The sequence below is a fragment of the Anomaloglossus baeobatrachus genome, chromosome 3, assembly GCF_048569485.1.
Source record: "Anomaloglossus baeobatrachus isolate aAnoBae1 chromosome 3, aAnoBae1.hap1, whole genome shotgun sequence".
Taxonomy (NCBI): domain Eukaryota; kingdom Metazoa; phylum Chordata; class Amphibia; order Anura; family Aromobatidae; genus Anomaloglossus; species Anomaloglossus baeobatrachus.
In genome coordinates, this window is record NC_134355.1 from 535,164,123 (window position 1) to 535,187,381 (window position 23,259).

Here is a 23,259-nt window from a genome sequence, read left to right on the forward strand (position 1 = left end):
AACCGGTGTTGGACGGGCAGCCCGAGGACGGTCTGCATTAAACTAAGGGGGAATGTGTCGCCCTGGACAAGCCAAGGGCCACAGAGAACACCACCAACACACCCCACACTCCCTGCAGGCACATCAAGGTCAGACACAAAACCCTTGTTGCCTTCCTCCAGGGGCTGATGTCCGCACCAGGGGGTAGAGCCAGGCGGTTGGTCTCCGCCCACCAAGGAGTTCACAGTCCTAGAGGAGGGAAAAACGGCAGTCTAGTTTGGAGGAGGAAGTGGAAGGAGGTGAAGTAGAGAGATTAGTTTAGGAGCTGGAGGAGTGAGAAAGTGAAGTGGAACTAGAGCAAACAAACAGTCTGAAGAGCGTCCGGGTGTGTGGCCCGGGTGAGACAGCAAGGTTGGCAGACGGTTGTGACCGTCTGCAGGAGTGGCCGATTGGAGTCTACCGTAAGGACCGTGGACGGGTGGTGGCCAGGAGAAGCCAGCACCAGTGGCAGGGGCCTTGGAGTCGCCGTGAAGTTGCCGAATCCGTTAGTGAAGGGGACCTCCAGGTTTCCAAACAGTCAAGTCCCGACAGAAGGCAACAGTCCAACCCAGTGAGAGAGACACCGCCACCGCCAAGGCAACCGTTTCTCAGGGCCAGCGCCTGCGGGCAAAAGGGGCTCCTCCGGCCCATATCCAAGTCGGGGAGCGGGTTACCAGTGGGAACCCATCGAAACCGTACAGACTGAGTAGGTGCAGGGAAAAGACAGTCACCGCTAACCTGCAGGGAACAACAACACCGCAGCCGTCCGAGGGACCTGTCCATCCAGCCGCTTGTTTTACCGTGAACTGTGTCATCATCATTGGGCTGAGTGAGTACCTCCGTGCCGTGCGGCATAGCGCTGCCCCTGCGACCCTGCACCTTATCAGGCCCCGCAACCCGCCTGTCATCAATCCTTACCCCATCACCGGGCCCCGGAACAACCAACCCCCTACCCACGGTGGGGAGAAATAACAACTCAGTTGCTCCCGGTCACCGCTCCCGGGATCCCCGTCTAGAGCAGCGGTGGTGTCACCAAAATCACCACAACCGTGGGTGGCGTCACGGACAATATCCCCAAAACCAAACCACCCCTTTTCACTCACGGGCGAGGAGCGCCGCTCGAGTCCCCAGGATCCGGCCCATCACTCGATCCACCGAGCAGCAGCAGCCGCAGAGCAGCGGCAGCCGGACCCGAGCAGTGGGAGAGCGCAGCGTCCCCTCCTCCGCCCGCGACATTTTATTCACACTGAAAATGAACATAAATGCAGTCTTACTTCAGACAGTGTTACAAAAGGAAAGTCCAGCTTGGTAAGCAGCAAAACATCAGTCCCAGTCCATACAGCTATGGTTGCCACACAAAGTCTCCTTCAGCTTTCCAGCCTAATCACCCACACACTGAGAAGTTCTGGCTGCCTTTTTATGCTGTGGTAATCATACACCTGTGCTGAGCAGGCCTTGCCTCACAACCTGGAATAGCAGAGAAGATCCAGGCCAGGATTAGCCTCTTCTCGCTGTTCAACAGTGCAAAAGGCTAGGAACAATATAGCTCCCATCAACCACCATACCCTTTACTGCGTCACAATTTTTGCTGCTAGTTAAGCATAAGCATGTCACGTGCTGGCCATTGTGTCAATGCCGGATTACTAGGGAAAATGGTGGTATATATATTATTTTATTTTATCATATTTGCGTTTTTTTCCCCAAGTTGCATCACTGTATTTGAAATAAAATGTTGGATTCTCCTGTAAAAAGTCAATGTGCAATAAGTGCATATAAAGCATATGCTGTAGACAAATGATTCCTTTCACTAATTCTTTAATTCTAAAATGAATTAACTGGAAGGTTTTTAATGTATTGATTTTATTTATTTATTTTTTTTAAGCACAAATGATAACATCTCTGTACTTGTATCTTAACATGAAAATATAAAGATAAGTGTATTATTTATTTAATTGAAATGTTCTATGGACAGCAGATAAACCTACCAAACGAGTCATCTTATCAGTACACAAACATAATAGTTCAGCTACATCTGCTCATTGTGGATGATAAAACAGAAGTGCATCAAAACCAGTTGGCAATAGCTTGAAATTCTTAGTAAGAGCTGTAAATGTTTATTATACGGGTAATACAGTACTATAAATCTCTCTCTTACACACTGCCAAAGAAGGATATTTTTTTCAGCGTTAAAATAATATTTCAAAGCTGTTTACTAAACAAACGACAAAACAGATTTAGGCCCCGATTCATCAACACTGAAGTTTTGCACGTCTTCACGAACTGGTGTAAAATGCACAAAAGCCTTGCGTTCCTTGATGAATTTGGTGCATCTTTAAGCAGCAGCATGACACCGCAAGAAATGTACTTCAGTAACAGACTGGAGTACACCTTCTGCTATAATTTATGCCACTTTTATGGCATAAGTAGTGGTAAATTTGTCAGCTGTACTCAGCCACTGCCAGGAAAGCTCAAACCACTTATAAATATGACGAACCTGGCTAAAAATGACAAATAAATGGCAAATCATAACATTTTATGCACTTGCGATTTGTGCCAAAGTTTTTCAAAATATCGTGCAGTTTTAGTCCAGGACACGGGTGTAAACCATTTGATGAATCGGAGACTTTGTTGCAACAGAAACATTGTGTTAAAACTTTTACTGACAATTACCTGTTCAACTATGTTGTCAGTGAAGATCTTGGAATAATTGGAACTAATGTACTTAAGCTTCCATTCCTAAAGTAGAAAAAAAAATGTACATTTTATATATATAGTGTCATTGAAAAGATTTATTGTTTAATGTAGTTTTACATTGTTATATATGGTCATTAAAGGATAAAATATATTCAAGCTCAAACCATCAGCCCTTATTTGCCAAGTAATATGAGGGTAGCATACAGTAGTGACAGACACTTTGAACCAAACACTGAATGACTTATTTTTTCTTGCAGCCATTTTCTTGAAATCTCTTGCTATCTGCTGTAAAATTTGAGTCCTCTGCATTATGTGGGCGAGTCCCCAATATTCCCCAACTGCCATCAGTCATTTCCTTATACACAGTATAGAGGAAAAAAATGTAACTTGGTGGCAATTGGAAGGGGGGCACTTCATAAATGAAAGGACAACAGTTGTTGAAGTATGTAACCATTGGTTTTATAAAAAGAAAAAAAGTAAAACGTATGTGAAACGGCAATAAAATCAAGGTCTCTCCTTACTTTAGATAGGGAAATAGTTACACATTCTACTCAAATTTAAAGAGTCAAATATACATTTTCAATGTTTTATAAATCTTGAAAATGAACCACATCACTTCAATGGTAAATGACACAGCAATGGCAGGGCAGATTTTTACAAGAAAAATATTACTATGGGTTGCTGCACCAATATACCCATATCTTTAGTTTTAGATAGAAATTCCTCCTGCAGCTTTTTAGATTGACCCACCCTCCACTGTGACAGCAAAACTATTTTAATATTTATAGTCCTCAAAACTAGGCATGATTTTCTAATTATGGGACATGTTTTAAAAATATACCTTTGTTTTTTAAGGAACTGTACTTTCAACAAACTTTACATGAATCTAGAGAACATGAGAATATGATAAATTAAAAATAAGAAACTTGGTTGTATATATTAAGCATAGAATTCTGCCCAATTTCTACACTTAAGACTTTTTACCTTCTCCCTGCCTTCTAAACTTTTCGTCTAGGCTGAAAAGAAACAGTCTTAAGCTGGTGTCACACACAGCGACAACGACAACGACGTCGCTGCTACGTCACCATTTTCTGTGACGTTGCAGCGACGTCCCGTCGCTGTCGCTGTGTGTGACATCCAGCAACGACCTGGCCCCTGCTGTGAGGTCGCCGGTCGTTGCTGAATGTCCAGCTTCATTTTTTGGTCGTCACTCTCCCGCTGTGACACACACATCGCTGTGTGTGACAGCGAGAGAGCGACGAAATGAAGCGAGCAGGAGCCGGCACTGGCAGCTGCGGTAAGCTGTAACCAGCGTAAACATCGGGTAACCAAGGGAAGACCTTTCCCTGGTTACCCGATGTTTACGCTGGTTACCAGCCTCCGCCGCTCTTGCTGCCAGTGCCGGCTCCTGCACTGTGACATGTGGCTGCAGTATGCATCGGGTAATTAACCCGATGTATACTGTAGCAAGGAGAGCAAGGAGCCAGCGCTAAGCAGTGTGCGCGGCTCCCTGCTCTCTGCAATGTGACATGTAGCTGCAGCACACATCGGGTTAATTAACCCGATGTGTGCTGCAGGAGAGCAAGGAGCCAGCGCTAAGCGCGGCTCCCTGCTCTCTGAACATGTAGCACAGCGACGTTATGATCGCTGCTTCTGCTGTGTTTGACAGCTAAGCAGCGATCATAACAGCGACTTACAAGGTCGCTGTTACGTCACCGAAAATGGTGACGTAACAGCGACGTCGTTGTCGCTGTCGTTTAGTGTGAACCCAGCTTAACTCAAGAAAAGAGACTGACAACACTGAGGTCTCATGTTATGTTTATACAGTATGGAGAAACGGGATAAAAGTGAGGAACAGGCAAATTTATAGAGGGAAACAAAGATTGTGCTGAGCTTTCTAACAAGTCTTCTATCTCACCTCAGAGCTGAATTAACATTTCACAGCTCAGAACTAGTAATGAGTAAGCACTATCATGCTCAGGTGTTCGGTACTCGTAACAAGCAGTTGGATGTTCAGATAGGAGCAACTAGAGTAGTATTATGGAAGTCAATGGGGAACTTAAGCATTTTTCTGGGAAATTTTCTGAAGAAATTTTCAAGTTCCCAATGAAATTCCATTATACTCAGGTACTTGAGTTGTACCCATCTGAGAATCCAACTGACCGTTGCGAGTACAGAGTAACTGAGCATGGGAGTGCTCGCTCATCACTTCTCAGGACTGCTGTACAATGTCCTCGATGCTGCTGCTTTTATTAGGCTACTTTCTCACTGCGTTTTTACTTACGTTCAGTGGTTCCGTCGGGGCATCCATCCGAACCACCCCTCCCCCACCCCGCAAAGAGGGGGGGCGGTTCGGACGGATGCCCCAACGGGACCACTGTGAACGTAAGTAAAAGCGCAAAGTGAAAGGGGCCTTAATGTGCTAACTAAGGAATGAAGAGAAGGAATCCCTCTCTATGTTCTGTGTTATGGATGATAGATCATTGCAGCAATTCTCTTACCACTAGCTCAGAGTCAATTGCATATTGAAGCTAAAGCCTCCAAAAGGAAAAAAATTGTGAAAATGGAGGATGGAATTATCATGATCCAAAAATGTGTGATTTCTCATGTACGCACATAAGAAAACTTATTCTGAAAAATTACTTGAAAGCACAGCTACCATTTAAATATATAATTTTAAACATTACTGCGTAGTAATGAATGGAACATATGTACAATACATACCACGGGATTTTCAAATATTTGCCAAAGGTCATTGTTATAGTGACTTGTATTGTAATTTGCAGTTGAAAGAAGTCTTCCAAATTCATGCCGGTTGGTAATATACATAAAAACACCCTAAGGCGAATAATTACAAAATATATTAGAATATATGTCGGTTCAACTGGAACATGCATGTGAGCTTAGGTGAATGAATGATTTTGAAGAAATTATGAAGTCTGAGGCAATATCCTCATGAGAAAAAAAAAAAATCATCATTACGTAATCAGAACTGAAGAAAATATTCACTACGGTGAAAGCTTGAAATATGCTATGTTTAAATGAACCATTTACCAATCCATGTGATGAAAAACCAGCACATTGAAGGATACAAATGACACAAACTGCATTGAACTGATTTTATCACATTCTCTACGGAGGTTTTTAAGTATTTAACTCAGTAGCTGATATAAAAGAGGCCGATTAGAAATAAAATGTTAATAGTTTCTAATATGAGCAAATAAAGTCACTGAAACCATATAAAAATATAAAATTAGCAAGCTAAAAAAGTTCAGTCCAAGTTTATCCCAGAGTAAAAATAAATGTTGAAAATTGAATTGAAATTTTGTTCTTAATGAATTAAAAAAACAATAAATAAATATATATATATATATATATATATATATATATATAAAAAAAGTATATATATATATATATATATATATATATATATATATATATATATATATATATATACACACACACACATTTGTTTGTTTACATTGTATTAATTGTTGTTTTACAATCTGGGATAAATTGAATTAAAGTTCATTAAAGCATTCACCAAGAAAAGAAGAAAAAGTGTTGGATTCTACCAGAAAGCCCATAGAAAATCCTAAAAGTAACAGATAACTATGTTTTCGACAAGTCTTCCCTTTACATAAAACAGATGAGAGTTTTATGGCCAATGTAAATTATCCGTTTACTTACATTTCAAAGTAAACAAACCAGAAAGAAGGCAGAAGGAAAATTACATAGCTTGCAAAGTTTCAATTTGGCAAGATATGTCCCTGTACGTTGGCATCTGTGCTTCCCACATAAAAATTAGAGCATTATTGTATGATAAAATGCAAAAATTGCTTTCCCTTCCCCTAAATTGCAACGTAAACATGTAATTCATTCTTCATGGAGAATGAAACAATGAAGGGATGTTAGCATAATTTACATCTATTTTGTGGTGTCCATTGGTATTTGATTTGGAAGGTATTTATACCATCCAGAAAAAACAAGGCCACATACTATATTACATACATTTTTTCATGTAGCTATAAAAGAGGCAGAATTTTTTTTTAAAGTGCTCGTACTTTATGAGCTTGTAAAGTACTGCCCATTATTTAGAACTAGAGCCTAATTATCGGCTATTACACTGACTATTTTACTCCATCCAGGTCTCGGTGAGCCATCGCCTGGTGGGGTAATATAAAAAAGGTAATATACTAACCCAAGTTTATAAACCCTTCATACAGATAAATCTCAGTCAAGAGACTTTTGATTCTGTGTATAAAAGCTTCTTTTGTTTGTCATGCCAGTCTATTTTGCAGAGAAAAGGCAACTACTTTTACACCAATGGTTAAAAATTCATAGTCCAGAAGTGTTACATTTTTCTTATGAATAATGTAAGAATAAAAAATTATATCATTTAAATTTTGGTGCGAAAATGAGCATGAGGGTTTGTTATGATGAATAAAATTCTAATAAAAATGATTGAAAAAATTCTAATAAAAAAATCCTTAAAAAAGGTTATCTGGGAATTTGTTGCTAATTACCTGCCTGTTGTTCCCAGCATCGTTCTTCGACAGCACAGACTGCTACTACAGGCGATTCATCTGTTTCTGCTGACTCCTCATCAACAGAGCGGCATCTTTTCCTCTCTGCTCTGTTGACAGAGCAGGATTGTCGACATCATGCTGATGGACAGCTGGCTCCCTCAGTAAGGCAACAGAGAGCCGACTTTCAATCAGCATGATGTCCGCAGCCTCGCCCTGTCAGCAGAGCAGAGCGGAAAAGATGATACCACTCTGTTGAGTTGCCGGCAGATGCAGTCTGTAACCGTTGTGTGTCGGCAAAGAACAGTGCCTGGCACAAAAAGCAGGTAGTTGGCAACTACCTGCCAGTTCGTGCTTATGATTTTATCAAAATATTGAATATACTCTCTAAGAAGGGAAAAAATAGATCCAGCTCCCCCAGTCCTCTGGAGATCACTCAGCCGAACGGTGCACAGATATAGAAGAGCAGGCACGCATTCACCTAGGTCAGTTCAGATAGGATATCCAGCAGTCACATTACGGTCATATTTAAAATAAAAAATGTATTCAAAGTTTAAAAATTCCATCCACTTTTAAAGTCCATGTTAAGAGCCAATGAACAATTACAACAGGAAGAACTAGTTTCGGACTATGTGTCCTTACTCACGCTTGACCAAGAGAGAGTAAGTAGACATAGTCTAAAACTAGTTCTTGCTGTTGTAATTGCTCATTGAATCTTAACATGGACTTTAAAAGTGGATGGAATTTTTAAACTTTGAATACATTTTTGGATTTTAAATATGACCGGAACGTGACTGCTGGATATCCTATCTGAATTGACCTGTAAGAAGGGAGTATGACATCAAGTAAAAATTGACAAGTAGTATTGGAACTCTTAATTTAGGGGGAAAGTATAAGAAAGGGTTTTTTTCGTATTTGAGAAGATAGAAAACTAGCCTTGATAGAAGAAAAAGGAAAAAAAATAAAATAAATAAAAAAACCTTTGGGGGTCTGAACATATGGAAAGTTTCCGGAGATGGGGAGTCTTTTTCTCTTTGTAAACTCTAAAATGAAGAAGCATCAAGTAAGTTGACTTGTTTATCCTCTCTTTATATTTTGCTTAGATTGACTGTGGAGACATGAAAACACAGATTCAAAAATAACAGCTTATAATGAAGGGTGAAGAGCTGGATGGATTTGATGGACATCATGCAGCATAAAGCAAAGCTTACATATGACATATAACATGATTTGCCATACCTGCTATACAGCGGCTAAGGACAAAATTTAATTTTGAAAAAAAAAATGAATGCATTCCAGATAGGATCGGGAAGACAAATATGTCTGCTTGACCACGGGCTTTGCATAGTGTATCCAAGCTTTCAGCAATAGGAATAATGATGGATGCAAGGAGCTGATAGAAGAATAGCGTTAGCTATAGTCTAAGAGCCACATAAATGTGTAAATCATGAAATACTTGCCAACTTTTGCTGTAAATTTCATATAATGTGATTTCAAAGCTAAAAAGTTCTGGAACAATTAGGCACTCAACAAGAAATTATTTCTCTTTTTGTAAACATCGTATATTTTATATATTAGTACTCAGCATAAATCAGCAGACCCTCTTGGAAAAGTAAGATTTTAATTAATAATGCTTTAAACACAAGAACAATTTCAAAAATTTCAACAGGACTTGGAATCATAGAAAAAAAAACTAACCAATACCATGAAAGTAAGGTTAATAATATAACTTTCATTACAAATGTTTTACATTTTTCTTAAATTAGATCATGTCAAATTGATTCTATTGCACATAAAAAAACTACATCTGTTATTTTGAATGACATCCATGATATTTAGGACAGCTCCAAGTCTTCTAGTCATGGAATGAACAAGTTGGTGACATATTACAACATCTACCTTCTTTGATTTTTCAAGAAGGACCTCTTTTAGAGTCTGGATGCGTGACACTCAACTTGTCTCTTCAGAATTTCCCATGGGTGTTATGGTAAAAAATGTATACCTTGTGTTGTTTTATCGTTTAAACAATTTATATATCTAAATAAATAAATTATTTAGATATTCTTGTATTAGCTTTATAAGTGTTATTCATAAAAGCAATAACACTGGGTGTAGTCTCTTTAAATATGTCTTTGTCTAAAGTTTCTTTGTTACTGAAGGTCCAGAAAACTGGACAGATCTAGTTTTAAGGAATTTAGCAGGATTCATAATTTACGATTTTGTTATTTCTAACTTTCTTTCCATTTTTGGTCATGTGCTAAGCCGTCCCCTTTTCTTTTGTGGTTTTAATAAACTGCTGATTGGGCATCTGAGTTTCAGACAAAGCCTGGTACACGGACATTGGCTGTGTGTTCTTGTGTTTGTCTCCAATGCATCGCTATTAATTGGACCAACATTGGCAGATCTGGAGATCCCTTAGCACGTTTCCACGACAGTGTACGATAGGATTGCAATCAGAAAACATACTTGGCCACTTGGTCACTTTCACCCTGTTCTTCAAAAATGCAATAGATGTGTGTTTTGGATCATTGTCATGTAGGAATAGGGCACGTCTACAATCATGCCATGGCCTTGGTAGACGTGCACTTTTACAACCAGACAATGATCTAAACACACATCTGTTGCATTTCTGAAGAACAGCAGGGTGAAAGTGATTAATTCGTCAAGTATGTCTCCTGATCTGAACCTAACTGAAGAGACAAGTTAAGGATCACACTCCATCCAGCATCCAGGCTGCTCTTGAAGAATGGAAAAAGATAGATGTTGTAAGCTTCTTCATTCCATATCTAGAAGATTTGGTGCTGTCCTTAAAAATCATGGAGGTCATACAAAATACTAGAAGTAGTATTTTTTAAGTGAGGTATATTCATTTTTAGATCAACTAACTTGAGAGTACATTTTGTAGTAAAAGTTTTATTATTAACTTTACTTTCATGTTATGGATTAAAAAAATGTTCTATGAAACTCAGTCTTGTCAAAATTTTGTAAATTCTTCTTGAGTCAGTGAGATATTAATTAAAATCTAGCTTTTCAAAAGGCGGCTATGTATTTATGCCTAGCAATATAATGTAATATCTTGTAAACTTTTCAAGTACTACTATTCTGACAACTTTAAGGACCAAGCACTCAAATCTAAATATTCCAAAATCTTAAACTTTTAACCTATTCTCCATAATATATATCTTTTTTAAACAAACTATAGACTTCACTTTGTGGCCCCACTAATTATTTTATAGTTTGTTAAGTGACTACATAAGCATGTTGCTACCATTTTGCTAGTCGGCATTATTGATAGAAAGCGTACAGCTGTTCTATGTATAGATTATCTTGTCTGTTATGATATTTAACTTTCTGTGCCGTTTACTCAAGAGACTAATTTGCTGTTGGTATGAGGAATGTGTTTATCATTTCCTTGTAGTAAATCAAAAGGTGAAGAGCACAGATGTCTGTACAGATTTAATGCTTCAGTTTACAAAAATTGGCTTGTACTGGTTATGGTGATGGTAAAGCGTGGAACACACAAATATATAATGAAGTAATTCATTGTCTGGCAAACCTGGCACAACCTTACCATTTCCCTAGCATTTCTACATAATGCCATATCGGGATCAAGTCTATCCAGAATGAAATGGTTTCTTTCCGTTAACTCTGACCGAAGCGTTTCTCCTTTAACCAGGTAGATATTGGCCATATAGGGGATATTCCAAACACCGCTACAAAATAAACATTATTATATATTATTAATTCCTATTTTTATTGCATACTATTTAAACCCTTCTTGATATGTGACTCCTTAGTATGCCACACATCAGGTGGAGTGGGTTTAGAAGCTGAGCTCGCGTCATACCCATGAGATTTGGCTGTGTTATTTAGCTGACATTTTCCTATAACATCAGTGACTTTGGGTTATTCTGATTGCTGCAGTTTAATCATTTAAACATTGACATTAAGCTCTGACACAGCAACTGTTGGTGCATTCAGGCACCAACTCCAATCGCCACTCCCTTGCAACAAAATCAAAGGGTTCCAATGGATTGTCACAGCAGCCAGAGCCTGCTGAAGACCCTCATGGATCTTGGTCCTATTGTGAAGCTCAGCCTGTACCCAGGCTTCAGAAAATAAAAAAAGTAATTCAAACTACTGGTACATACTACAATACACAAGTAGATTAAACTGATCACAGGTTCAAGAGTCTCAAGGGACAAAAGAAATAAAAACCTTCCTCTTTTTTCTTTTGTATAAGGAAATGTAAAAAATAAGATTAAATTAAAAAAAAAACAACAAAAAAAACCCTTATTTTGTATCATCACCTCAATTAGAATTCACTCTTGGCTGGTCTTTACATGAACCAATATAGTAGCCTTGGGGGCCATTAACAGGCCTCCTGCATACATGGTACATAGTGATGAGCAAGTGTGCTCAACACTGCTCATTACTCTATTAAACATTGGGGTGCTCAGGTACTTGGAGCTCTCGGCCGAGTATCACAGGTGCTCGGATGTTTTGACCGTGAAACTATGACCACAAAGCACAAGCTCGCTTCACTGCATGATGTGTGCAGGCACCCGAGAGAGCCTTTCACAGTCTCTGAATGGCTCTTACTGTGATTAAAAGTGACATATTTGGATGTAGTGTGTACAAAAAAAAATCCCGCCCTTCTTCCTCCTGGAAATACTCTGTTTATGGCTGACTGTATATGGGCAGAGAGACGAACTGCCCAATCATTGACTTTCTATAATGCTCGTTACTTGAGTTGAGCACTTTCAGAGCATCTGACATGCTTGACTCGAGGACCAAGCACCCAAGCATTTTAGTGCTTGCCCATCTCCAGTAACCTATCAGTGCCTAATGAGCGAGTTGCAACTGCTACAATTAAAAATATCACTGTTGGAGATTGGCAGCAGGATGTAAAATCAACAGAAGGGAATCTGAGCTTAGGTCTGATGGCGGCTGTGACAGGCAGATATTTTGTATGTATCAGAGCTTGTATCTCCCGTAGGTGGAGGAAGCTCAGTTCTAGAGTCCACTCTGCACTTACAGATGTAAGCATCATGTAGAGTTACATAATTTTGTGCTTGGTGGCTACTGTGTTAAGAACAGACATCTCTAAGACAACACTTTTTCTATACATTTCTCAAATTTATAGAAAGTCCACTAAATATAACAGTTCTTCTGGGACTCCCCATAATCACTGCTCAATACCAGTATACTTACACTCTGTTTCCTTGCACAATGTCTACATAATCCTCTGATCTCGCATAGTAGCCGTCAGGACTCAAAGCACCCCAGAAGTTTGACCACAATTTTCCATGTCGTGTCACAAGTGGAGCAATTATTTTTCTAGGATAAAGGGAAAAAATGTATATGCATAATTTGCAGGTGCTTTCAAAAAAAGCTTTGTACAAAGTTACTCATCGCAATTATATAGGTTACTGGAAATCACACAAAAACAGTAATAGAAACCGCAATTTTCTCTCAAAATAATAGAAAGTTCCAAAATAAATGTTTCCATAGAGCACACTGCTGCGTAATGTCCCTCCATATATTTATATAACATTGTTCCAAACCGGGTTTGCTATGATTTCCTTTCATGATCCACATTATGCAATCTGGAAGTTTATTTAATGTGCAGCTAAATAAGGCTGATTGCTCACCTACTGAAAGATGGCTGTGCGCTTCAATCACGCCAATTACAGCTTTCTTTCAAGCATGTTGTAATTAAGTTTTTCTTCTATATGGTGAATAAATTGTGCAAAATTACCAACCTGTTTTGTTCAATCAGCAACTTTAAAGTCATTGGATTTGTCATCACCACATCAGCATCTAAACTAAAGTAATTGTCGCATTCTTTATCCTGGCGGCAGATGTCCCTGAATGGAAAAAATAAAAATATATTACATCTAAATGTCATCCTTATGTTGCAAAAGTTCAAAGAATGAAATGCTGGGCACTGTTCACACTGTTAAAGTTCAGCATTAATTCATACTCCGTCCTGGAGATTCCGCTGTGTCTGGACAATCGGCTAGTGAGTAAATCCCTCAGATATCTCCATATACAGGCAGGAGTGATATCTTTTACCGTGGTGCTCTTTCAAAGTCGAAACAACCCGCAAATATAAAGAGACTGAAAAATGGAAGGCACTCACCAGTCTTGCTGTATCACTGGACTTTATTCTTACATCATGTTACATATAAAGGCAGCAGGAGAGGAGGGAACACAAAGCACATTGGACAACGGCCGTTTCGTGCCTACATGCGACGCTTCCACGGGTCCGTCCATGGGACCCGTGGAAGCGCCGTGTGTAGGCACGAAACGGCCGTTGTCAAACGTGCTTTGTGTTCCCCCCTCTCCTGCTGCCTTTACATGTAACCTGATGTAAGAATAAAGTCAAGTGATACAGGAAGACTGGTGAATGCCTTCCATTTTTCAGTCTCTTCATAAATGTCATCCTTAGGTTTGTCTTATGTCATCTTTTGTAACCACTGTTTCTTGCTAACTGATGACCTTATCTTCACTTTAATGGCTTTGTTCACTTTCTGCAAAGAAATGATTTTATTTATCCATACAGAACTTGTGTCTTTGAAGCTGACATTACACTAAATGGTTGACAGACTTCTATATTGCGCCTTTTATTTTTACAATCTTGCTTATCCTGACAAGTTTACTTGTGGAGCTGCAAGTTCAGAGTTATTTGGTTGTTTCTTGTGAAACATGCTATTGTATAGCTAACGGTTATATCTATAAGTATGCATCTTAAAATTTGTCAAGGAACATACAATGCTCAGCATAAATGAGAACACCCCAAGAGATTTGTCAGAAAATTTTGTTTCCTTTCAGAATGAACAATTTCTTTGGGATATACTACAAAATACTCCCACAATTGGGGGCCGTGTTTTGCAAACAAGATTTTTTAATTTTGAACAATCAAAAAAAGTAATTATCCTAACAAATTGATTCGAGGCCATGTTGCAATCATGGAGCACACATGAAAGAAAGTCTTAGGAGAAGAGCTAAAGTTTAGGCCACAACGTTCTAATTAATAAGAATTTAACCAAAGATAAGTAATTATTCATTAATCAGGAGTCAAGCAGACTATACAAAGCCATTACATAAAGGGAACCGGTCACATGAAAAAAATACTATTAACCTACAGATATAGGGTTAATCTACAGGTTAATTGCATTGGAAATTGACCCAGCACCTGCACTTTGAAACCCGCTGCCCAGAGGAAATTAACTTTAGTCCTTTTAGCAGCGTTCATGTTTCAGTCATCAGGGTGACGCTGTGCAGTCACTGTTCTATGTATCAAGAACAGTGTCTGTAACCGGGCCCCGAGTACAAGTATAACCAGGCACTTCAAAATCATGAAAAAAATCAAGTTTTATTTTATTCTATTTAAACAACAGCCAGTCCAAGAAAGAAGACTTTTCAGTTTAAGTTCAGACCTTCCTCAGGAAGAACCTGCTGCCAATAGGAAGCTGCCTGGATGATGAGCTATGGATGTACGCAGTGTCCACCGCTTGTATTAGGCGCCCCTGGCATGAATTGAAAGCATCCTCTAATGCAGATCCAGCTGTCTGTCAGTGATGGGGGTGCGGTTACAGCTGCCACTCTCGATGCACAAAGTGGTGCCTAAACCGCTGCGGCACCGCCCCATTTACTGAAACTCGAGCTATTAACCTGCAGATAACCCCATATCTGCAGCTAATAGTGTATTTTCACGACAAGTTCTCTTTAAAGAAAATTATTTTCCATTTCATCCTGTGAGCAATGGCCTCACATGGGAGATGAATGTCACAAGACCTGACAAATAAACTTTCTTTACACAAGAAAGGTGAAGGATAGAAGAAGATCAGCAAAACTTTTCTTATGAGTCAGAGTACTGTCGCAAAAGTCATCCAAACATTTAACAAAGTTGGAATTGAAACCATCTCAAAGAGACACACAGAAGTTAAAACCTAAAAAGGACAGACTTCTGATAAAAAGGGTTGAAGAAAAATTGACATGCAGATTCACTGCAGTTACCTGTAGAAGTAGAACCCCAAAAACCTAAATGGTGAATGTTTCCCATGACACAATATGAAGCACACTGCAGAGGAATGGCATGCATGAGTGTAGTCAACAAAGCCTCTGCTAAAGTCCATGCATAAATGTCTGCCTACAATTTGCCAGGACCCGTGCTGAAAAATATAAAGACTACTGGGACTGTACACTGTGTGCAGAATTATTAGGCACAGGGGCGTAACTACCGCGGTCGCAGCGGTCGCCATTGCGACTGGGCCCGGCAGGTTAAGGGCCTGGCGGCGGCCACCCAGCAGATAAACAACGGTTCCGCTCTGGGCTCCACCCCCTCCAGCCTCTTCCTACCTGTGACCTTGGGCTGACTCTGCCTGCCTCTGCCTGCCTCTGCCTGCCTTGTCATCTACTCGGTGTGGAGACGGTGACTGCTGTGACTGTGGATGCATGTCAGCAGTCGTAGGAGATGAAAAATCAGGTCAGGACTGGAGGCTGCAGACAGTTCCCGACACAGTCACAAAGTTTGTGACTTGTGAGAAACAGCCTCTGTCTCCCCCTTCCACTAGCTCTGGTTAGTGACCCGATGTCGACCCTTTTGTATGTGTATGTGTATGTGTAATGTATGTATAATGTGCAGGCAGCCATGTGCTGCACAGGGTTAACAGTAAGCTATAATGCAGAAGAGTGCGTCTGGCCCTTTTTGCATTATATCTTTATAATTCACCAAGCTGCCAGTGCCTGGACATTTTGGAATCTGGGGGGATGGGGGATAAGGGACTGTGGCTGATCTATAAATTGGTGGCGGTCACTATCCCACAGAATCAGTGTCATACAATGGATGTGAGCAGTGGGGTAAGCATTTGGAGCAGTTTGTTGAAGGCAGCCAGGTCCTTTGCACTAAGTATGGCTAAATTACTGTGCAGTGCTGAGTGCTAATACACTGTAACGCTATGTGCACAACATGGAGATTTGGTTGCAGAAATTTCTGCACCAAATCTGTATCTACTGGCAGGAGAAATGCTGCAGCAAAAACAAGGGTTCTTGCCACAATTTGATGCATTATATATATTTTTTCTTGTGTTTTTTTTTTATTACTTTTAATGGGGAAAACGCAGCAATAGCACAGAATGAATTTACATGCTGCAGTTTTTTTTCTACAACCAAACCTGCAATGAAAAGATCCTGAACATGTTTACAATACTTCAGGATTCTCATTTTCGCTTTGTAAGACGCACTTTTTTTCCCCTCAAAACTGGCGGTAAAATGGGGGTGCATCTTACAAAACAGATATGGCTTATGAAGGCGACAGTGGTCGATCAGGCTCATAGAAGACAGGCTCACAAGACGCGCCCTGGGGTGTCGCGGTGGGCAGCTTTGATCTGCGGGCTGGTGGGCTGCGAGAGCGGCTCAGCGGCGGGTGCATTGAGCTGACTGCTGGCTCAATTGAATCGCCCTCGGTTGACGAGATGAACTTCAAGAAAATGGCCGCAGAAGCGGCGCTTGCGCAGATTGACGCGATGGACATCAAGAAAATGGCCACAGAAGCGGCGCCTGTGCAGATTGACGCAATGGACATCTAGAAAATGGCCGTGGAGTCCTATCTGTGCATGCGCCACCTCCACGGTCATTTTCTTGAAGTCCATCTCGTCAAACACGGTCGAATCAATGGAGCCGGCAGTCAGCTCAATGTACTTGCTGCCGAGACACCTCCACAGACCACCCGCCGCCGAGACACCCTGTGTTGTGACACCTCTGCAGACCTCCCTGGCTACAGATCAATGGAGGCCGCTGCAACACCCCCGAGCGCATCCTGTGACTATGCTCCACCACCACCGCCCTGGTAAGCCTTACCTGGGGGATTCAAATACGCCCAAGGCTACATGTGAGGAGACTGGCTGCATAATATATGTGGAGGCCTGGGGAGGCTGGCTGCATTATTATACATGGAGGCCTGGGGAGGCAGGCTGCATTTTTATACATGGAGGCCTGGGGAGGCTGGCTGCATTATTATACATGGAGGCCTGGAGAGGCTAGCTGCATTATTATACATGGAGGCCTGGGGAGGATGGCTGCATTATACATGGAGGAATATGGGGCTGCATAGTACAAAATGAAGGACATCTTATAAATGGAATATGGGGTGCATTATACATGGAGGAGTATGGGGCTGCATAGTACAATATAAAGTTTTATAGGGTTGCGTTATAATACATATAGTACTATGGGGGCAACATTATAATATATGGAGGACTATGGAGCCTACCTTATACATGGACTATGGAGGTGCGTTGTAAAACATGGAGCACTATGTGGTATAGTATAATACATGAAGGACTATGAGGTGAATTATAGTACATGGAAAACTAGGAGAAATTCATTATAATAATTGGAGGCTATGAGGGCTACTTTATACATTGAGGACTATGGGGGTGCTTTATAATATATGGAGGACTATGGGGTGAATTATAATACATGGAGAACTATGGGAAATGAATTATAGAAGGAAGACTATGGAGGTGCATTCTAATATATGAAGGGTTATGTGGGACCCTTTATACTATATGGAAGGCTATGTGGGGGCCATTATAGTATTTGGAGAACTATATACAAGGGGGGCCAAAGATACAAGCATGGGATGGGAACGTTTTGTGCTAAGGGAAAAAGGCTCTTTCCCTCAGCACCCAGCTTTCCCATGCTCTGCTATATATCTTCTCTCAGCACCCAGCTTTCATATGCTCTGATAAGGGAAATCTAGGTGCTGAGTGAAAGATATTTAACAGAGCATGGGGAAGCTGGGTGCCAATGACAAGATGGATATCAGAACATAGGAAAGCTGGGTGCTGATAGAGGGATTTCAGATCATGGGAAACCTGGGTGTTTAGGGAAAGAGCCAAGTGTCAGCGTCATTATCCCGTACCCCCAGTGTCGGTGTATGTGCAGGGGGGGCCCAGGTCTAAACTTTCCACCGGAGCCCATCAAACTCTAGCTACTTCACTAATTAGGCAAGTTGTATTTTAGAGGATTTTTTTTATTATCGATCAACAACAATGTTCTCAATCATCCCAATAGACTCATAGAGTGCCTACAAGTAGTATTCAACCCCCTGCAGATTTAGCAGGTTTACACATTCGGAATTAACTTGGCATTGTGACATTTGGACTGTAATTCAGCCTGGAAGTGTGAAATGCACTGCAGCAAAAAAGAATGTTATTTCTTTTTTTATTTTTTTTTTAAATTGTAAAAGGTTTATTCAGAGGGTCATTTATTATTCAACCCCTCAAACCACAAGAATTCTGTTTGGTTCCCCTAAAGTATTAAGAAGTATTTCAGGCACAAAGAACAATGAGCTTCACATGTTTGGATTAATTATCTCTTTTTCCAGCCTTTTCTGACTAATTAAGACCCTCCCCAAACTTGTGAACTTCACTCATACTTGGTCAACATGGGAAAGACAAAGGAGCATTCCAAGGCCATCAGAGACAAGATCGTGGAGGGTCACAAGGCTGACAAGGGTTACAAAACCCTTTCCAAGGTGTTGGGCCTACCTGTCTCCACTGTTGGGAGCATCATCCGGAAGTGGAAGGCTTATGGAACTACTGTTAGCCTTCCACGGCCTGGACAGCCTTTGAAAGTTTCCACCCGTGCCGAGGCCAGGCTTGTCCGAAGAGTCAAGGCTAACCCAAGGACAATGAAGGAGCTCTGGGAAGATCTCATGGCAGTGGGGACATTGGTTTCAGTCAATACCATAAGTAACGTACTCCACTGCAATGGTCTCCGTTCCAGACGAGCCCGTAAGGTACCTTTACTTTCAAAGCGTCATGTCAAGGCTCATCTACAGTTTGCTCATGATCACTTGGAGGACTCTGAGACAGACTGGTTCAAGGTTCTCTGGTCTGATGAGACCAAGATCGAGATCTTTGGTGCCAACCACACACGTGACGTTTGAAGACTGGATGGCACTGCATACGACCCCAAGAATACCATCCCTACAGTCAAGCATGGTGGTGGCAGCATCATGCTGTGGGGCTGTTACTCAGCCAAGGGGCCTGGCCATCTGGTCTGCATCCATGGGAAGATGGATAGCACGGCCTACCTGGAGATTTTGGCCATGAACCTGCACTCCTCCATCAAGAATCTTAAGATGGGTCATCATTTCATCTTCCAACAAGACAATAACCCAAAGCACACAGCCAAGAAAACCAAGGCCTGGTTCAAGAGGGAAAAAATCAAGGTGTTGCAGTGGCCTAGTCAGTCTCCTGACCTTAACCCAATTGAAAACTTGTGGAAGGAGCTCAAGATTAAAGTCCACATGAGACACCCAAAGAACCTAGATAACTTGGAGAAGATCTGCATGGAGGAGTGGGCCAAGATAACTCCAGAGACCTGTGCCGGCCTGATCAGGTCTTATAAAAGACGATTATTAGCTGTAATTGCAAACAAGGGTTATTCCACAAAATATTAAACCTAGGGGTTGAATAATAATTGACCCACACTTTCATGTTGAAAATTTATTAAAATTTAACTGAGCAACATAATAGTTGGTTTGTAAGATTTATGCATCTGTTAATAAATCCTGCTTTTGTTTGAAGTTTGCAGGCTCTAACTTATTTGCATCTTATCAAACCTGCTAAATCTGCAGGGGGTTGAATACTACTTGTAGGCACTGTAAATATCAAAGCTTAATATTTTTGGAAGTTGGATTGTTTTTTTTTTAGATTTGGCTATCTTAGGAGGATATCTGTTTGTGCAGGTAACTATTACTGTGCAGAATTATCAGGCAACTTAATAAAATCCAAATATATCCCCATCTCACTTGTTTATTTTCACCAGGTAAACCAATATAACTGCACAAAATTTAGAAATAAACATTTCTGACATGCAAAAACAAAACCACAAAAATTTAGTGACCAATATAGCCACCTTTCTTTATGATGACACTCAACAGCCTACCATCCATAGATTCTGTCACTTACTTGATCTTTTTACGATCAACATTGCATTCAGCAGCCACCACAGCCTCCCAGACACTGTTCCAAGAGGTGTACTGTTTTCCCTCCCTGTAGATCTTACATTTTATGAGGGACCACAGGTTCTCTATGGGGTTCAGATCAGGTGAACAAGGGGACCATGTCATTATTTTGTCATCTTTTAGACCTTTACTAGCCAGCCACGCTGTGAAGTAGTTGGATGCATGTGATGGAGCATTGTCCTGCATGAAAATCATGTTTTTCTTGAGCGATACTGACTTCTTCCTGTACCACTGCTTGAAGAAGTTGTCTTCCAGTAACTGGCAGTAGGTCTGGGAGTTGAGCTTCACTCCATCCTCAACCCGAAAAGGTCCCACAAGTTCATCTTTGATGATACCAGCCCATACCAGTACCCCACCTCCACCTTGCTGGCGTCTGAGTCGGAGTGGTGCGCTCTGCCCTTTACTGATCCATCCTCTAGCCCATCCATCTGGCCCATCAAGAGTCACTCTCATTTCATCAGTCCATAAAACCTTTGAAAAATTAGTCTTAAGATATTTCTTGTCCCAGTCTTGAGGTTTTATCTTATGTTTCTTGTTTAAAGGTGGTCGTTTTTCAGCCTTCCTTACCTTGGCCATGTCCCCGAGTATGGCCCACCTTGTGCTTTTTGATACTCCAGTAACGTTGCAGCTCTGAAATATGGCCAGACTGGTGGCAAATGGCATCTTGTCAGCTTCACACTTGATTTTCTTCAATTCATGGGCAGTTATTTTGCGCCTTTTTTTGCCCAACTCGCTTCTTGCGACCCTGTTGGCTATTTTCCATGAAACGTTTGATTGTTTGGTGATCACGCTTATAAAGTTTGGCAATTTCAAGACTGCTGCATCCCTCTGCAAGACATCTCACAATTTTTGACTTTTCAGAGCCCATCAAATCTCTCTTCTGACCCATTTTGCCAAAGGAAAGGAAGTTGCCTAATAATTAAGCACCCCTTTATATAGGGTGTTGATGTCATTACACCACACCCCTCCTTATTACAGAGATGCACATCACGTGATTTACTTAATTGGTAGTTGGCTCTCAAGCCTATACAGCTTGGAGTAGGACAACATGTATAAAAAGTATCATGTAATCAAAATACTCATTTGCCTTATAATTCTGCACACAGTGTTTACTCTGGAGTCATGATACTAAGATAAATGCTTCTGCAACTGGTTGCTTCAAAACTGAATCTCCAAAAGGTGATGAGTACAAAGAACAAAGAAAAATTCATGGTGCCTACAGTAAAACATGGTGTTGGCAGTGTCCTTACGTTCGTGCAGCTGGTGTCGGAAGGCGACATTTCTCTGATGTGTCAAAAATTCAGGTATAATGTTCTATATTGAAAGAGAAGATGCTACAATCACGCTATGCCCTTAGTAGACCCATCTAAAAGGGTCAGTGTTTGATTTCTGAAAAGAACAGGGTGAAAGTGATTCAGTGGCGAAGTGTGTCTCCTGATCTGAACTCAACCAAACACCTATGGGAATTCTGGAGAGACTAGTTTAACATTACATTCAGCATCGTTCTTGAAAAATGGAAAAAGATAGATATCTCCAACTTGTTCATTCCATGCCTAGAAGACTTGCTGCTATCCATAAAAACCATGGAGGTCATACAAAATACTTAATGTAATTTTAGATGTGGGGTTTATTTCACCAAGTAATTTATGTAGCACTGAAGATTTTGTAATGAAAGTTATATTAACCTAACTCATGTTATGCATTAAAACAAGGTACTACAGAATTCGGTCTTGTCCGAGTTTTTGGAATTATTCCTGTATTCAGTGAGATATAGTTAAAAGTTACTTTACAAATGGGGTTTACTCATTTATGCTGAGCACTCTATCACATGCCATTTATGAATAATACAAATATGTCTTTACAGTGCTCCAAAGTAATCTAGCAGGAGATTGGTGAGTAATATACTACAGGGTCAGAATCTCACAAGGTTTATTTGTAGTCTGCAATCATGTACTAACCATTATATAAATCTATTGCGCATAGGTCTAAATACAAATGGCTTTTCAAGCACATTCAATAGTGATATGTAATTAGTGTCATGGCCAAAGACATGAGCATTGTGACTGATACATCAATGCATCACACCCAACTTTAATACGCTAGCAATCACATGAATGGAAACAAGCGCTTTGAAGGATCATTCTATATGCCAACGGATGTAAATAGGAAAGCGAGTCTCAAGACAGAAGTCTTTTGGGTTAATGCCAGTGGAAAAGGGTTTCTGAGATTTCACAAGTCAAATAACATCTACACACAGATTGCAAGCCCTAATAAAAGCACACGTTATGTACAGTACACCTTAGAGATGTTATATATACCATCTAAGTTTGAAAACGTTGGCTTTAGCAAAACTCAGTCATACACAAATGGGGGCATCAAAAATCCAAAGACGTCTGGAAGTTGAGTGGACAAACTTCTGGTCTAATAATATCAACAGATTTTATTAATTGACATATATGACACAAAAAGCCAAAAATTGTCCATTTTAGGACCATACCACAACAACTCTGGGCCAGGATTTCCGAGGCCTAGTGACAACCAGAGGTCACTGGCTGCAAGAACTGGGCAGCGGGCAATGAGCAGTGGGACTGCTTATAGTGGGACTGCTTAAAGTGAACATGGAGGCAGAGCAGTGAATGATAAGGGAAAGTAGAGGTGACTCTGAGGACTGGTTGGTGGGTAGCAAAAAGCGGAGTGGCTGGACATGCGAGTGGGGAACAGAACAAGGTTTTTTTTTTACTTTTGCCACCTGTCTACTGATCAGCGAAATGCTGCCATTTTTCTTTAATAGTGCAAATCAAAATATCGAAATTCATATTCTTAAAAATGCAGATTTTTTGCATAATCAAGTAGAATTCAATTCCAGTGGAATTGCTCATGTCTAATAGTAACTCCTCAGATATTGAAAAATGATATCAAATAAAAAGTACCAGTATGCCCCTCATCCTGGTGTAGCCCCCATCCTGATAATTATCC

General features: G+C 40.6%; 1 protein-coding gene across 2 annotated transcripts in view; it reads right to left on the minus strand.

Moving 5' to 3' along the window:
• Window positions 1–23,259, minus strand: part of PLOD2 (procollagen-lysine,2-oxoglutarate 5-dioxygenase 2) — a 215,454-nt gene that overhangs the window by 25,182 nt on the left and 167,013 nt on the right. The window contains exons 11-16 of one of the 2 annotated variants that reach the window (XM_075340788.1): window positions 13,004–13,108; window positions 12,453–12,578; window positions 10,810–10,951; window positions 8,219–8,281; window positions 5,437–5,550; window positions 2,689–2,754 (exon numbers count right to left, since the gene is read on the minus strand). In XM_075340788.1, coding sequence (XP_075196903.1) covers window positions 2,689–2,754; window positions 5,437–5,550; window positions 8,219–8,281; window positions 10,810–10,951; window positions 12,453–12,578; window positions 13,004–13,108 — 616 coding nt within the window. The remainder of the gene's footprint in view (window positions 1–2,688; window positions 2,755–5,436; window positions 5,551–8,218; window positions 8,282–10,809; window positions 10,952–12,452; window positions 12,579–13,003; window positions 13,109–23,259) is intronic. The other variant, XM_075340789.1, reaches the window with a different exon arrangement.